Here is a 13,398-nt window from a genome sequence, read left to right on the forward strand (position 1 = left end):
CTTTGTATTTTGTGGAGTGTTTTCATGTGAATTCTCCCCTTTAATCCTCACAACTTTGGGAGGCAGTAATTATTATCCGCACTTCACTGGCCAGGATGCTGAGGCTCAGAGAGCTGAGCAGACAGACTCTTAGGCCTGACATCACAATGTCAGAAAACTGTGACATTGTTAGAAAAGCGTCTTGGACCAGCTGCCAAAGTCCAGGCCTTCTGACTGCGAGTTTTTATGAAGCCAATAACAGGCAACACAGATACCCCTATTCCTGGCTTCTGTGATGTCTATAATGTCTGGCTGAGCTGGACAGGACAGTGAAGGGGTAAGAACTAGGTTTCTGTTAAGAACTCAGGTGGGATTACCTGGGAAGCTGGGTGGGAGGGCTGGGTCGGTAGAGGAGAGCTGCCGGTCCTCTCCACTCAGAGATGTCTGATGGGCTGCAGTTCTAACCTCATCTGCCCAAAGGCCACCTTTGTGCCCCAGGCCCACCTTTGAGCCACCATGGGCCTCTCCGAGTGCCAAGGTTTGTTACAGAGCTGCAGAGCTCATCCACCCCTGCCCCAAAAGGAGCCTGGGGAAGCAACTGATCAACATGCCTCTAGCCAGGCAGACACCTTCGCGGGCCACCGCGAGTGGAAGGCCCACGGCCCACCATCTTCGAATTCCCCAGATTCTCTTCATTGCAGAGCGCAGGTATCCTCACTCAAAGAATTGGCTGGGAGTGGGAGGTGTTCGGGTGGAAATTCTCAGTGTCCGAAATGGTTCCTTATTCTCTCAATCCGCAGAAAGAGAAGCGAACAAAAGCAGTTGTTACACTTGAACTAGGCTTTTTATCACCCAGGCCAATCTGTCTGTCCACCCCTCCCTCATCAAAAAGTACATCTCCTCACTGTGCTGGGCACTGACGATACAGAAGCACTCAGTCCGACATAGCCAGGTCCGAGCTGACTGGGAAGGGCTCACGGTGAACAGTGCCATGGTGCATGTGCTGTCCTCCCGAAAAGCAAGTTGCTGCACTATCTCGTTTGCTTGTTTTCACAAGAAAAACACACAGTGAAAATGATATTTACTTTATTGCATCATTTTACTGACTAGAACGCCAGACTTATAGTGGGTATAAAAATAACCATATTCTTACAAATAATACTTTGCTGCTACAGTACTGAATACTTAGTGGAGGTTGCAATTATAATACAACTTTAAATAACATTCTCATAATGGATTTAACAGAATCAACCAGGGGCTAAGGTGTAAAGGTTTGCAAAGAGAAATCTAGGATGTAGAACCTCAAAAAATTCATATTCCAACAACATGTTTCATTTAACCGTAAATCCAGCAACACAAACATTAAGAGAACTCACAACAACAATGTTGAAAGACAATCCTCTTCTTTTTTAAAGAAACAGACCAAGGTAATATAGGATGGTCAGTGGGTCAGGTTAGTTTCCCAGGTAGACTGGTTCCGTTCCATCTCCGTGTGGTCCCATCCTCCCTACCCAATAATTCTGTAACTGAAGTGCATTAGACATGTTCAAAAAAAATAAAGAATAAAATAAAATAAAACCAGAAGCTAAAGTGTCCTCTTCAAAAACCAGAATCTAATGCCAAGGAGACAGAGCCAGTCTAAGCCCTATCTCTTTTCAGACCTAAACTGTCACCTTTGTCTTCACTGGCTTTTCTGTGAGCAGCTGACACCAACCAGGGTAGATTATAACACTATTGAAAAGACGTTTTAGTACAAAGAATTAACTGACGTTTAATACTTTAATGGTCCTAGTATTTTAACCAGTTTCCTTCTCGGGGGGATTGGAGAAAAGAACAAGTAGAACAACACACATTGTAATCAAAAGCCAACTCTATGAAACCACACACCTTTTTTCAAAAACACCCATAAGAACCCCAGAATGAAACAAAATATCCCTTCTAATCCCCACAAGTTTTTACATAGAAAAATATCCCTGATATTAAGGGTACTTTTAAATAAGATGCAAAATGTTGAAATTCTTCCTCTCTCCGAAGAATTGCTTTAGTTTCGCAATCAGTGTTATCGTCGAACTATGGGTCAAACCAGGTTTTGGGCATGTTTGGCTAAACTAAGCCAGGAGCAACTGGACTGTACAACTCTAGCTTCTGCAGCCCAGGTTCACAGAGCTCCAGGGCACCGGGCACTTCGCCAGTGGGTAAGATGGCTTAATGGAGGGCCCCCAAAAAGCCACACACAAGACCCAACTATGTCTGCTCCAGGGGCTTTCACAATAAATGACCTCCTTCTGAGACATTTCCTCAGGCAGCCATCTAGCCTTGTTTTGAAAAGATGCTGCCCTGCCTTTTGGGCCAACTTGAACAGTTACCTCTTCAGGGACTTAATAATCACATCTTAGTTTTTGACCACAACGCTATCAGCCATCTTGGTTACACTATCCACTCAGCAATTTGGGCTCTAAATGATGTCTGAAATGACAGCTACTTCCGAAAATAAACTTTTGTCAGAGGAGGAAGATTTGTCAGCATTGAAGACATTCCAATGAATATGTTCCCAACTCTGATAATATCCATAAAAATATGCTTCCAATATGTGGGAGTCATGCCACGGCCTTACCATGGGAACAAGGCAAATCGAATGAATATCCAAGTCTGGCTGTGCCTGTCAAACCCAGGTCCTCACCTCACACTCCTGCACCCAAAGCCACCTACCAACGTGCTTCTTGCTAAGCATGAGCCAGCTGCTATTTTCCTGATGATGACCAAAAGACATAGATGTAATAATAAACCTGAAAAAGCTTTTTCAAAAGGGGATTCAACTTTTTTTTTGCACTTTGTATCATTAGTTTAGTTATTGCTTAATGACATTATGGTTCTTTAAAAAAATACTTAAAACCCACTCTCTCATGCCCTTTGACATTTAAAGTACAGGGATGGTGAGTCAGGAGGGTGTAGTGAGGACAGCCACCCAGGCAAGAGTTCAAATCCTGGCTCTCCAAGGCAATCATACTCTCTGCAGTTTCCCGAGTCTGAGAAACGGGCACTCTCATGCCCACCTCACAGGGGCCAAGTACCTGGCACAGAGCCTGGCCATGGTGGGACCACCAGAGATGCTCTGTGATTATTCAGATTTCCTATTTTGTCTCTAGAGCCCTGGGGGGGCTCATGGGGCAACAAAGACACAAGAAATAAGATGTTTTGTTTAAGAGCTTAAGGAAGCCCACAGATGCTAGGAGGCCAACAGGTGAGCACTGCCCTGCTCTGAGAGTGTCACCTTGCTCAGGTAAGCTATAGGACAGGTGGTTTCTATCCAGCCCCTCTCTTCCCCACAGAAGTTTAAGGGTCTCGTGGGCAGTTAAGTGTCACTTTTCCCTTCCTCCCACCTTCCCCCAGCTGCGCCCCACCCCACCCCGGGTCACAGGACTGTGGCATTTCTGCATGCGTGCATTCCAGGTGCAGAGGCCGACACTGAGCATGTGTGCCGAAGCTCAGAGGTGCTGTTTGCCCGGGGTGCATCCAGTCCTGTCCCTTTGGTCCAGAGGGAACTGTCCCACCAGGGGTTTCCCCTTAGCAGACAGGACCCTTCTGGAGGGACTAACCCCAAGCAGGAGTGAAGCCAGGCTCTCCCTTCCTCACTCAGGGGGGGTGGGCAGTTGGCACTGTATGACAGTCAAGCTATTTCCATGCCTTCTTGCACCCTCATGCTCTGGAGATGCACTTTCCCGTCCCCTACATGCCTCTTAGAAATTGCCGATTTTATGTGAACTCAACCTTGCAGGGTGCTTGCTTTTTTCACAGTAAAAGTAAAACAACATTCTTAAACCACTTCATATGCACAAAACCCATTCACAGGAAAGTATGCTTGGAGCACACAGGGAATTCTTTTCTGGACTTTGGGATTCTTCTCAAGAATGCTTTTGGGTCAGAACACTTCATTTTGTGGAGGTTATAGCTTCTGGCCCAGAGAGGAGATGGTCTGTCAGCTGGGATATGAGCTACAAGTGGCAGACACACGTAAGCCTGAGAACAGCGGCCCCGCCAGGGCTCTGGGTCCTGGGAATGAGCAAGGATCTGATCAAGAGCCAGGAAGCTGAGCAACCTCAAGTCCATTGGCTCAGGTGAGCTGAGTGCAGGAGCTCAGAGCTCTCCAGTTCGATGCGAGGCCATAAGGCACCAAGGGCTGGTTGGTTCCACAGAGACGCAAGGCCCAAGATTTCAAAAAGGTGACGCTCTGAAATTTTAAGTCGGCATCCATTGACAAAAACAGAATTTTCTTTGTATCTATCTCACAAGCTGAGCACAAATTCACTTCTAACAAGCCTCACACCTGACTCGTTCCTGCTGCAGCAGGAGGATGACTTGCGGAGCCCACAGGACACAGGAGTTTGCATTTAAAACTGTTAGGATAAGGATTACATACATTCTGAAGAGGTTAGCGAACCTAGAAGAAACAGCCATGCCCAGCACAGAGTTGCCCCCACTTCCCAGAATATGGGTTCTACTGAGCTCCAAGCTTCAGGGTAGGCACAGTTCTTTCACCTGCGTTCTCTTCGATGCTCTCCAAACCAGGGTACCTCAAAGGCAGACAATGACAACAATCACAGTTCCACAGGAGCAGTTAAAGGTATGGAGCACTGGATATGGCCCCTCGCAGGACCCATGGCACAGGCACGAGGAACGCGAAATTCCTTTCCTGAAGGCAAGCTCTCACTCCTGCCTGTCTAGCAGTCTTTAGTTTCCAATGCTGACCTGAATTAGAACCATGTTTCTGAAGAAAAATATATAGTAGTATACAGAGGTACAAATTACTGGATGAACGGAAATAAATTACTTCTTCAGTGAATAAATAGCTTTGAGCAGTTGGTGGAGAGTTTATACTGAGTTTGTGAACGAGATCAAAGATGCGGCCCTCAGAGGTAAGCAGACTTCCCTACGGTTCCATCCCAGCTCCCTATTCTTCCCCAGGAATCTGCGCGGCTTCCCAAAACACTGGTGTTTCAGAAAATGGGACTTGCCTATTCAGCTCATTCCTCTAACCACATTCAGCTGTAGGGCCGACGACGTAAGCTGCCTTCCCGCAGTGGTGGTACACCAGCTCAGGCCCAGCCTGCACTCAGCTTTCCATTTCCACTCCCTGTGTAGCAGTCTCAGCCTCAGAGATGGAGGTGGAGCCCCAGGCACCGTGCCACACCCGCAGGGATGAGAAGCTCCCCACTGCCTGCACCCGAAACGCTTCCCCCAGGGCCTCCGCTCAGCCCCATTGCCCTCCGGATGCTGCTCGCTGGGTCTCACTGCAGGCCAGCTGGATGCCTTGAACTAAAACCAAATGCAAGTTATTTTGCTCTGATCCGGACTTATTTGAAAAAGTGAGATTTAACTGCAAAGGGAAACATAATCTTAAATCAAGCGTCACCTTGACTGAAAAACGAACTGGATTTGTGCGCTGTGTCTCACAAGTTTCAATTTCTCCTTCGAGGGCTCAGCTTGGAAACGTTTCCTGCTTGGAAACGAGACAGGCAGGCCCCGCACCACGTTAAGCTACTGCGAGGTAACTCACAGCATCACCAAACCTCGGTGCTGTGTTCATCACCACCGCTGGTTCTTCAGCACACAGGTAGTGGGCAGAAAAACAGCTAAAGAGCCGGTATTTTGCTATAAATTAATCACCAAATTGAGGCCTATGGAAGTGTCTGGGGAAAAGAGGCCTTCTTTCTGGAACAGTCTTGAAAAAAATCCAAAAGGAGGCCTCTCTCCCCAATTTACTAAAGTGCAAACTAAGGCAAACCGGGTCCTTACAGTGGTGACTGATGCTCTGCCTGCTCTAACCGACATCATCCCTGGAGCCAGCAGCCAAGCTGCAGTGGCTCAGAGAGACGCTCCGGGTACTGGCCCATGTTCACATTCACAGTAACAACAAATGAACGGCCTGCAGTGTCACGTCCACAGGTTCCATCTGTCCCCTTCTGCTGTGGCCAGGCCCTCACACCTGTCCCAGTCTCTGCCTGCCACTCTAGTGTGGCTGCGCAAGTCCAGGGAGCAGCCAGCAGGCAGGGCTCCCCCTGGGGCAGTCCTCAGAGCAGCAGCGGTCGGGTCTCGGGCCACTTGCTCAGTGTGACGGGCTCCTCTCTCTTCTCACTTAAAAGTAGTCTCTTCTCCTGCTCTCATCACTGATGAAAGATGGGTTGTACTGTCCTGGGAAAATGCAAGAATGCCGCGATCCCGGCAATCCAGTGTAGGCCGGGTAGAGTCCATTTCGTTCAAGTTCAGGATTCCTTACACTTGTGGGCTGGTGGCCAAAGAGAAAAGAAAAGAAAGTCAATTTATTTTTCATGGTTTATATTTATGGTTTCTTAAAAAAATGTTGCACTTTAATAAACCTCAGATGGAGGCAGCTAATACATAGCAGAGTGAGGTCTGATGCAGAAGTCAGTACCTTCCCCCAGCTGTCTCTTTATGGGAAAATTTCAAGTGCAATCCAGCGATCTTAGACCAACACAGGAAAAAACTCTGTGTTAATTATTATTATTATCAAGGTTAATTATTATCTGATTATTAGCTTGATCTTTTTTCTTACATTTTAAATTATATTTGATTGATTGTGCTATTACAGTTGTCCTGATTTTTCCCCCTTCACCCCTCTCTGCCCTGCACCCCCCATCCATCCAGCAACATTCCCCTTACTTCATGTCCATGGGTTGGGCATGTAAGTTCTTTGGCTTCTCCATTTCCTATACTATTCTTAACTTCCCTCTGTCTATTTGTTCCTACCAATTATGCTTCTTATTCCCAGTACCTTTTTCCCCATTGTCTACCTTCCCCCTCCCAGCTGATAACCCTCCATGTGATCTCCATTTCTGGGATCCTGTTCCTATTCTAGTTGTTTCCTTAGTTTGTTTTTGTTTTTAAGATTCAGTTGTTGATACTTGTGAGTCTGTTGTCATTGTAATGTTTCTAGTTTTTTTTTCTTTTTCTTAGATAAGTCCCTTTAATATTTCATATAATAATGGCTTGGTGATGATGAACTCTTTTAGCTTTACCATGTCTGGGAAGCACTTTATCTGCCCTTCTGTTCTAAATGATAGCTTTGTTGGATAGAGTAATATAGGTTGCAGGCCCTTGCTTTCCATCACTTTGAATACTTCTTGCCAGTCCCTTCTTGCCTGCAGTTTCTTTTGAGAAATCAGCTGATAGTCTTATGGGAACTCCTTTGTGGGTAACTAACTGCTTTTTCTCTTCCTGCTTTTAAATTTCTCTCTTTATCTTTATCCTTTGGCATTTTAATTATGATGTGTCTTGATGTGGTCCTCTTTGGGTCCAACTTGTTTGAGACTTTCTGTGCCTCCTGGAATTGCATATCTACTTTCTTCACCAAATTAGGGAAGTTTTCTTTCACTATTTTTTTTTCCAGATAGATTTCCAATTACTTGCTCTTTTTCTTCTCCTTCTGGTACTCCTATGATGCAAACATTGGAAAACTTGAAGTTGTCCGACAGGCTGCTTACACTATCCTCATGTTTCTGTATTCTTTTTTCTTCTTCTTGTTCTGTGTGGCTGTTCTCTGCTTCCTTATGTTCCAAGTCATTGATGTGATCTTGGCTTCATCCACTGTACTGTTGTTCCCTGTAAATTGTTCATTATTACAATTGGTGTATCTTTCGTTTCTGACTGTATCTTTTTTATGCTGTTGAGGTCCTCACTAAGTTCCTAAACATCCTTAAAATTGGTGTTTTGAACTCTGCCTCCGACCAATTGCTTGTCTCCATTTTGTTTAGTTCTTTTTCTGGAGTTTTGATCTGTTCTTTCATTTGGGCCATGTTTCTTTGTTGTCTCATTTTGGCAGCCTCCCCAAGTTTGTTTCTATGTATTAGGTAGAGCTGCTACGACTCTGTGTCTTGGTAGTGTGGTTAACGTAATAGGTGTCCTGTAAGATCCAGTGGCATAGCCTCTCCTATCACCCAAGCTGGGTACCAAGGTGCACCCTTCCTGTGGGCTGAGTACACCCTCCTCTTGTAATTGAGCCTTGATGACTGTTGGCAACTCAATGGAAGGGATTTATCCAGGCCAGTCAGCTGCAAGGACTGGTTGTGATCACTTATCACCAACATCCGCCCTCCATGGAGGATCAGCTGTGCAGGGGTAGGTACTGGTGCTCCAGCTTGGTTTCCCACATAGTGCAGACAAAGGTAGCCCCCACCTGTGTGCTTTTCAAAGCCCCTCCCTCACCCCACGTGAACTATAAAGCAATCTGAGATGGCTGCTACTAGTACCAGGCCTGGGGCCACTTAGCAAGAGGTATGAGAGCTGGGAGCTCACTGAGGCCAGCTGTTGCTTGCTTGAGAGGATTTAGGAAGTTGTAACACATGAGCCTAGACCAGCCATTCATTTGGAAAAGTCACTGTTAACAGCTTGGGTGAGCCTGTCAGTTGGGTGGGATGGAGGCTCAGGGGATCTCTAGGGCAGGGCAAATGGTATTATCCAGCTTGATGGAATCTCAGATATGGTACCCGCCTGCCTGGTCTGTGGCTCTGTGAGAGAAGGTTCAGAAAAGGGACAATGGCTTGTGCCCACCTTTCTGTCTGGGAGAAAGCTGTCCCCCAGCTCTCGCCTTATTCCCAGGCACTTCAGTTCCTCCCTGTCTGCCACTGGTGCCTTTCAAGCTACTATCCTGGTGCTGGACCTCAGAGGGAGTGCATCTGAGTAAGTCCATGTGCGGGTTCTTTCAGAGGAACTGCTTGGGACTCCAGAAGTTTCTTCCAGTCACTCCATCCCTGCTGGTTTTTGTAATCAAAAGTTATAGGGACTTCTCTTCCTGTCACTGGAACCCTGGTGGGAGGCTAGGACTCCATGCTCCCAAGATATTCCTCCTGCATTTTTATCCACCACACGTGAGTATGGGACCAGTGTATTCTGAATTTCTGTCCCTCCCACCAGCTTGGATGGATGTGGTTTCTTTAATTCCACAGTTGTCAGACTTCCATTCAACAATAGTTCTGAGTGATGGTTGTTGTATAGTTTCATTGTAATTTTGATGTGGTTGTGGGAGGAGGTGAGCTGTGTTTACCTACACCTCCATCTTGGCTGGATTTTTGGCTTGACCTTTTCAAAAAGTGTCTTTGCTATGGAGCACAAGAGCTTTAAATCCTCTCTGGCGTTAGCCGAACTCGGCTGCGTGGAAGGTCACATGACTCCCCAGCAGGAGACCCACAGCAATTCTTGGTGCCTCTAACCACATCCCAGCTTAGTGGGTCTTGCCTACCTATCTGACCTGTGAAAGAAGCCCCCGGGGAATCACAGGGCCACTTGGAGGAGGCCTCATTTGTAGCCACCAGGGGATAATGCCTGACTGGCAGAAATAAAGTACTAGATGCTGTGTGTAACAAATGCAAATTCTAGGAAAGCACAACGTACACCTGAGACCACCGCGAGTGGCAGTGCTCCCACCCAGGTGACAGCTTCATGCCATAGCTTAGTCTCTACTTCCACAGAGTACTCAGCCTATTTTTGAAATGAAGTCGGGGTTCATTTCAGTTCTTATCTGTATCTATTTATGGCAACTCTTTAGCTAATGCCACAGAAATACACAGTTCAGGCCCTGTGAAACTGCAGGCCTGTTTGTTGCTGTGTTGTGACACCACGCTGGGGTTGAGGACACCCCCTCAAAGGCTGTGAGTGTGCGGTCAGTCCTGGGTAAGACACCTGCTTCGTTATGGCTGCAGTTATTAGAGCAAAAGGACTTTCCTGACAGAGAATAAAACAAACAGCTTGTCCAGAAAGATCAACAGACCCATGTGAACTAGAGCTAAGTTTCTGTCTATGTTTATCTTTGCCTTAGGACTTCTTGTTCTTCTTCCCGGTTTAAACTTTTCAGAGTCCATAGAAACAATGGCTTTCTTACCAGGAAACAATTTGCCCTTCCCATCCAAAGTCTGAAACATCATGGTTAATCCCCATAGCAACCAGAGGGGTTGCAGTTTCTGTCACAGCATTGCCTACTGCTATTCAGTGCCCACAGGGCAAGGTTTCATGTTTATTGCTATAGCGCAAATAGCTCCACGTGGCACGAGAAGTCATCTGACATCTATTTTCAGCTCAGATATTTCCGTATGTGTTTGCTCTATGGCTGACGCAGTGCGATGTAAAATGAACTAAGCAGTGCGTGGGACTAGGACATGGATTAGTCAGCGTGGGGCAGAAGAAGCAAAGGTTCAAGGAGGTCTCCCATCTCTCCAAGTGACACAGTGCAAGACTGGTTGTGGTAAATTATTAAACACCTACTGATTATATAATCTTCTAAACCTCTGAGAAGTGTTGAGGGGGACATTGAGGTGTTCTCTCTATACCTTTCTGCAACCCCTCAGTTTCAACTATGCAACCACAGCAGGTAAAGTGAGGCAGACAAGAGATCAAAAAGGAAAGGGCCAAAGGCTACATATCACTGAATTCTTTCTCTATTTTTAGTAACCAATCCTGTAACTTAAAAGCAAGGCCGGTGACCAGAGAGTTTCTGCTCCAGCTCTGTACAAGTAACGTGCTCTACGGAAAAAGCCTTTGATCTCAATGGTCAAAATTAATAAATTCCATGCAAACAGACCATAAGTGAATTGAATATTGAACTATGCGAATAAGAGGCTTAGGCCATCATTCTCCTTAACTCTCAACCAGCTGCAGTGATTTTCCTACAGCGAAGCAGCATCCCTTTAATCCTCAGTGGAAACTTGAGCCTGCAGTGACCCCAGACACGGGAATACACACCGAGTAATACACGTCCGTCATCTGGAGGAGGTTTTTGGTGCTTCCGTTCTCATGCATTTCAATAGCTTCTCTGCCCCATTCCTGTGAGCGAGGGTTCTTGGGGTACTCAGCATATGGGGACATTTGGAAATCTCCACTTTTGAAGATGAGTTTGCTTATGTCATTTTTATTCTTTCTGTGGGGTGAAAAATATTTAAAGATATGAATGAACGAGTTTTATAAAGAAATGATATTTGTGAAAGCACCAGCTAGTGATTTACAAGGTAAATCAGACCTAAAGCTGCCACTGTATTTCTTTGTAGCTGCCCACTGAGGAATGTTATTATTGTTGTTATTCTTTTTAGTATTTGCCCCAAACAAGTAAAAATGGCATTTAGGTGCAAGAACAGGTGCAAAAAAGTCTTCCGCCCTGAGGGCCAGCTACCATGGGCAAACCCAGACTCTCCCAGGGACAGAGACCAGAGCATCTTGGGGGCAGCCAGGGATCCCAGGGCCAAAGCGGAAAGGCCTTTGGGGCCGTTAGGCCTTTAGTCCACTGGTTCCCAACCTGCCTGAGCACCAGAATTTACATGGGGGGCTTCTGGACCTCACATAGATTGACTGAGACAGAAGCCCTGGCCTGGTGAAGAGACGCGACTTGTTCCCCAACTGCCTTTTGCTTTTAGCAAAGCTAGGACTGGAACCAGGCCTTCCCACTCCCCCGGCTAGTGCTTTTATCACAGAAGCTACTTCAGAAACCATAAAAACAGAATGTTTCATTTGCACAAAAGCCTACCTATTTCTACACCTACACGTATTCTCAGGCCAGTGGACCAGGGACAAGTTCCCTGCTTGTGACAGCTCACTGGAAGCTGTGGGCACACGTGACTCACCTACTCTAACAGGCACTTGTACTCCTGTTCGTCCTGGGTAAGATAACCTGAAGTTCCTTCCTTCTAGCTCATTTGCCTATAAGTAAATTCTCTGGGGAAAGCCCAGAATAACTCGAGGTCATAAAACCAAATGTCCAGCATGTGGCTTAGATATTTTCCCTCTTGCAAGTTCAGAACAGGCCTGACATTGTGTTGCCCCAGGAAGGGGGCATCTGGTCTCTAACAACCATTCACCTTATTCAGAACTAGCCTGTCTTTCCAGGAACGGAAAGTCACAGGCTCCTTCCTCACGTGGCTATACCACCTGGTACAGGGTACCTAGCAAATAGGAGGCTTATGTCCTGTTGAACACTCAGGTTTTATCTCTCCAGTTCATAGTCTTGGCACCAGAATTTTATTTTCACTCCGCACGTTATCTTTGGTCGCTTGGTAGCAACTCTGTACATGACAGGCAAAGGCTGTACCACGAGGCCTGCATTCCCAAACAGGCAGTTCTCTCGGCAGCCTTACTAGGGTAGGGGAGATCTCCAAATGTCCTTCACGTGAGCAGTGGGAGAAAGAACTTGCTCTTCTGGTAGGTTTCCTTCATCTGTTATACCAGGATAATTCCTGCCATTTATTATCATCAAAGTCACAGGTCATAATGCTTCCTTATCTGAATAAACACTCACAGAGAAGGGGAACCACTCTGTGCCTCCTCTCCTCTCCCAGGAGAAACCCAAACCCCACCGCCCCCCACCCCCACCCCCGCTCTGGGCACCCAGGACACCCGGAGCCAAGCGCACTGCTGAGTTTCTGCTCATCCCACACGCCGGCTACAACTTCACTACTGGCTCAAATAAATATTTCAGGCAACCCCTCTCATGTTTGTTGGTTTGGTTGTTAATTTGTCCATTTAAAGCCTTGCTATCTAATCGGTGGTTTTTAGTGCCTTCAGAGTTGTGCGACAATCATCACGATCAATTTGACACCCGTTTCATCACCCCAGAGAGAAACCATACCCCTTAGCCGTCTCTTCTCACCTCGCCCCTGCCCACCCAACCCCAGGCAGAACCCAACGCTTCTGCTTTCTGTCTCTACTGGATTCATTCACTTGGAATATTTCATGCAAACTGAATCCTACAATAGGTGGTCTTTTGTGACCAGCTTGTTTCATACAGCATATTGTCAAGGCTCATGCACATTATAGCACGTATGAGTATTTCATTCCTTTTTACGGCGGGATAATATATCCCCTTGTGTGGATATGTCACGCTTGGCTTATCTAGTCACCAGCTGATGCAGAGTGGGGTTATTTTCACCTCTGGCTATCATGAATAATGCTACTAGCACATTCACGGACGTGTTTCTGTGTGGACAGTGTTCATTTCTCTTCGTATGCACGTAAGAGAGAAAGTACTGGGTCAAATGGCAACTCTGCTGACTCTCTGAGCAGTGGCCAGACGTTTTCAAAGCGGTGGCACCGTTTTCCGTTTCCACGGCAGTGTGTTAGTGTTCTACCCACACCCTCACACCAACCCTTGTAGTTTCCCGGCTTTTAAGTTGTTTTTAAAACAGCCATCCTAGGAGGCGTAAGGTAGTATCTCATGGTGGTTTTGATCGCCTCTCCTGGGTGGCCACTGATGTTGAGCATCCTTTCATGTGTCTGCTAGACCTTTGTATATTGTCTTTGGAGAAATATCTAATTAAGTTCTTGGCCCATTTTTCTTGTACATATTCCAGGTACAAGTCCCTTATTAGACATATGATTTATTTATTTGCAAATACTTCCTTCCATTCTGTGGACTGTCTTTTCACT

At 46.3% G+C, this 13,398-nt stretch overlaps 1 protein-coding gene across 4 annotated transcripts in view; it reads right to left on the reverse strand.

Annotated features, from left to right (window-relative positions):
* Positions 1–1,048: 1,048 nt before the first annotated feature.
* HEG1 (heart development protein with EGF like domains 1) overlaps positions 1,049–13,398 on the reverse strand; it is a 94,252-nt gene continuing 81,902 nt past the window's right edge. For all 4 annotated transcript variants that reach the window (XM_037033710.1, XM_037033708.1, XM_037033707.1 and 1 more), the window contains 2 exons: positions 10,729–10,903; positions 1,049–6,262 (listed from right to left, as the gene is read on the reverse strand). In XM_037033710.1, coding sequence (XP_036889605.1) covers positions 6,113–6,262; positions 10,729–10,903 — 325 coding nt within the window. In that variant the 3' untranslated portion in view covers positions 1,049–6,112. The remainder of the gene's footprint in view (positions 6,263–10,728; positions 10,904–13,398) is intronic.

Source organism: Sturnira hondurensis, unplaced genomic scaffold (assembly GCF_014824575.4).
Source record: "Sturnira hondurensis isolate 20B ecotype Veracruz unplaced genomic scaffold, ASM1482457v3 Scaffold0021765, whole genome shotgun sequence".
Taxonomy (NCBI): Eukaryota; Metazoa; Chordata; class Mammalia; order Chiroptera; family Phyllostomidae; genus Sturnira; species Sturnira hondurensis.